The 4,021-nt window shown below is 61.8% G+C and overlaps 1 protein-coding gene across 1 annotated transcript in view; it reads left to right on the forward strand.

Annotated features, from left to right (window-relative positions):
- The first annotated feature begins 247 nt into the window (after positions 1–247).
- PHOX2A (paired like homeobox 2A) overlaps positions 248–4,021 on the forward strand; it is a 4,876-nt gene continuing 1,102 nt past the window's right edge. The window contains exons 1-3 of the mRNA XM_024731817.1: positions 248–464; positions 2,652–2,839; positions 3,798–4,017. Of these exons, the coding sequence (XP_024587585.1) occupies positions 248–464; positions 2,652–2,839; positions 3,798–4,017 (625 nt within the window). The remainder of the gene's footprint in view (positions 465–2,651; positions 2,840–3,797; positions 4,018–4,021) is intronic.

Raw genomic sequence — 4,021 nt, forward strand, 5'->3', positions numbered from 1 at the left:
AGCTCGCCCCGCCCCGCCCCCTCCTCGGGGTCCTACGCGTTAAAAGGCGCGCGGGCCGGGTTGGGCTGCACTTGCGTTGCACTGGGGCGGAGCGCGGCCGCGACGGGGCGGGCGGACTCGCGAGCTCTGAAAGCCGGCCTCGGGTCCTCGGCCCCTGGCGCTCCCACCCCCATCTTGACCCCCACCCGGCCCAGGACACCAACTCCGACCCGGCCCGGCCCGGCCCCCGCCCCCGCCCCCCGGGCCGATGGACTACTCCTACCTCAATTCGTACGACTCGTGCGTGGCGGCCATGGAGGCGTCCGCCTACGGCGACTTCGGCGCCTGCAGCCAGCCCGGCGGCTTCCAGTACAGTCCCCTGCGGCCCGCCTTCCCCGCGGCCGGGCCTCCCTGCCCCGCGCTCGGCTCCTCCAATTGCGCGCTTGGCGCTCTACGCGACCATCAGCCTGCGCCCTACTCGGCAGGTGAGCCCATCCCCGGTACAACCCTCCTTCCAAATCCTACAGCACCCCTAGCCCCTGCCCTACTCGGCTAGTGGTTGCGACTGTCCCCCACAGCCGCCACAATCTCTGCCCTAGTCAGACCCTCCAACTCCCCGCGGAATCCACAGTCCCTCGTGTAGACGGGATTCCCTAGGCAGAGTTGAGCCCCACCCTCTCCTCCTTCCCGTTCCTCTTCTCGCTGCCGTATCCCTATCCCGTGCTCTTTAGGTCAAGGAAATAGATCCCCAGTGTAGCCCCAGGCTCCTCACCAGGCCCTCCCCTGCCCATCTGCAAAGACTGACCACTAAACCTCTCCATGCCCTGTATCCTTGGAAAATGCTCTCGGGTCAGGCCAATAAGACCCCCCATCCTTATCATTCCCACCCCGCTTCATGCCCGACCCCCAGCATGGACCCCTGCGGCAGATGAGCTGACCAGCTGGGAGCCATCAAGCCCCTACTGCCTGGTTTTGAACCCATCAGAGCCCCAGCACCATCAAGCCCCTACTGCCTGGTTTTGAACCCATCCTACCTGTGCCCAAACCCTCTTGCGCTACTGAAACCCATTCTGTGGCCAGAAGAAAAGGATGCTCAGGTCATTGAGTAACTTTCATTTCCCCATGCCTCCTGGAGATTCTCCCAGCTAGAGTACTGCAGAACCCAGAAGCAGCCCCATGCAATACCCAAGCCCCCTGATCCAAGACCCAATCTGAACCTTCAACCTCGTGGAGCCTCTTAGCCACCCCCATTGCTCCAGTTAGAGTTCAAGCTGCCCCACCCATTCTCCTTATCTTCTTCCTTCCTGGGAAGACCACCGGGACCCAGTAGAAGATTGGGACCTGTGTGGTGGGGAGGGATGGTGAGAGACCTGGATTTGGAGAAGTGAGAACCAGAGAGATGGAGTCAGAAACTGGAATGGGGATGGGGAGATTGGGTACTCTGGGTCATATGCAGATGGGGACTGGGGAGCTGGAAACAGGAAATGGGGAGATGGGCCCTAGAAAGATGGAGGTCTGAGATGGAGAAGATAGGGACAGATACAGAGAGATGTGAGCAGAGATGGGAAGATTGGGGTACTTGGAAGAAATGGGGAACCAGGGTTGGGGAGATGGAGATAAAAACCAGGTGATGGGGACAGGAATTATGGAGATGGGGACCAAGGAAGATTGAAAACAGAGATGAGAAAGATGGGGATAGGAATGGGGTGTTGGAGACAGGATTAGGGGAGATAGAGAACTAGGGAGATATGACAAAGATAAGGATATTGGGGATCCCTGGAGAACAGGGAGAACTAAACGGGGGCTGGAGACAAGGATGGGGAGATAGTGTCAGAAACACTGTCCGTGGGACAATGGGTACTGGGAAGGGGTAGATGGGAGACAGGGATGGGAAGAGTGAAGGGAAGGGTTGGGGCTGGTTTTTGGAGAGTTGGGAGATAGAGAGAGATGTCTGGGAGGAAGAAGAAGGCCAAAGAGAAGATGGAGGAACCTGGGAGGGGAGAAATAAGAACCCTTCTCAATGGGCACAAAGAGAAGAATGGTCCAGGAGGGGAAAGTTGCAGATAGATGTGGTTGGAGAGAGATGAAAAAGACAGGGGGACACCTGGAAGAGAATGAGATATGAGATCGGGCTGAGGAAATGAGGCCTAGGAAGGAGAGGGATGCAGGGTAGAGGCGGCCAAATTTTTACATGTCAGAGAGTCCGTGGCAGGCCTGAAAGTAGACCCGCGGTCCATGACTGGTTACTGGGGAGACACAGGATGTTGATGAGACCTGACAGACAGCTAAGGCTAGAGTGGATAGAGCAGGACCTGAAGTCAGGCCGACTGAGGGAGAAACACACTGAGGGTCGGGTCCGGTAGACTGGCGGGAGATAGAGGGAACACTGCGGAGGGCCAACGACAGGCCAGCAGCCTGGATCCGAGGATCAGATTTTGGTTCCCTCTCTGCGGCTCTTGGGCCCCAGGCCTCCCCGCGCCCCGTCCGCTTTCACCCCTGCCGGCTCCATCCAGCGATAGGGAAGCCGATCCGTACTGAGAGGACCAAGCCGAGGGGCCAGGTCAGGGGCGGGGGATGGTGAGCGATCCCTCAGGGGCAGAACACAGCGGGCCGGGATCGGCCCCTCACATCCCCACCCTTGTTCATTTCCCCCCTCCTGCACACACCCGTAGTGCCCTACAAATTCTTCCCGGAGCCGTCGGGCCTGCATGAGAAGCGCAAGCAGCGGCGCATCCGCACCACGTTTACCAGCGCGCAGCTGAAGGAGCTGGAACGCGTCTTCGCCGAGACTCACTACCCCGACATTTACACGCGCGAGGAGCTGGCGCTCAAGATCGACCTTACCGAGGCTCGCGTGCAGGTGCGTGTTTGCGCGGAAGTGTGTGCGAGCGGAGCGGGGCCGGGAAGTTAGTGCCTGACACCTGGGGGTCCGAGGGACAGAGGGGCCTCACTCGGGCAGCGGGCGGATACAGCCCGGGGGCGGCGAACTAGGACCAGGGGCCAGTCTGCAGTCTGGAGGTGATTGGGCAGGGGAGGACCGGCAGCCCCGGGAGGCGGTGGGGCCAGGCGGGTCCTGAGGCCTTCGGAAGAACTGAGCTGTTCAGCCCCACGATTTCTCCTCAGTCTCCCGGGTAGGGCTGGGCACGCAGAGTGATGCTTGGGAAGCCAGGACGGAGGCCGAGTGGTTAGAGGGTCAGCTCCAGGTGGCCTCGGGGCCAAACGAGGCCGAGCAGTGGCGGAAAGCCAGTCAGCGCCTCCAGGTCCCCTCTTCGGCTCTGCAACGGTGAAACCTCTGAGTCTGGAAAGCCCGGGTTCAGGGTAGGCGCAGGAGCTGGGTCGGGACGGACTTTTCGTCGATCTTACAAATCTGAGTACAGATGTTCAGCTGGCACGCCTTTACTGGAGACCCTGCACAAAAGGCTCCCCGAGTGCCCTAACCCTCTCTCCACTGCCAAGGGACGCTCCGGGGGGACTCCCGGAGCTCCTTGTAGGAAAGAACTGGGGCGAGGGCTTTGGGTGATGAGGCGAGCGAAGGCGGAGTTCCCTCCGGGAGACAGAGAACACTGGGAGGCAGCGGGATCCGCGGGTGAGCAGATCCCAAGGGGAAGAGCCTAAGGACCTGGAGGAAGGGGCTAGTGGAGGAGGGAAGGGAGGCGAGAGACGAGGAGGGGAGGGAGGCGAGAGACGAGGAGGGCAACGAGCAGAGTGGTGGAGGGGGTCAAGACTCAGAAGGCTGGTAATAATCCTGACCAGCCCCCTCCGGAAGGAGGTCTCACCGCGCCCGCCGGCCCCGGGCTGACCGGCCCCTGTGCCCGCAGGTCTGGTTCCAGAACCGCCGGGCCAAGTTCCGCAAACAGGAGCGTGCGGCCAGCGCCAAGGGTGCGGCGGGCGCGGCGGGCGCCAAAAAGGGTGAGGCGCGCTGCTCGTCTGAGGACGACGACTCCAAGGAGTCCACGTGCAGCCCCACGCCCGACAGCACCGCGTCGCTGCCGCCGCCGCCGCCTGCGCCCGGCCTGGCCAGCCCGCGCCTGAGCCCCAGCCC

The sequence above is a fragment of the Neophocaena asiaeorientalis genome, unplaced genomic scaffold (assembly GCF_003031525.2).
Source record: "Neophocaena asiaeorientalis asiaeorientalis breed wild unplaced genomic scaffold, Neophocaena_asiaeorientalis_V1.1 scaffold232, whole genome shotgun sequence".
In the NCBI taxonomy this organism is placed as follows: Eukaryota; Metazoa; Chordata; class Mammalia; order Artiodactyla; family Phocoenidae; genus Neophocaena; species Neophocaena asiaeorientalis.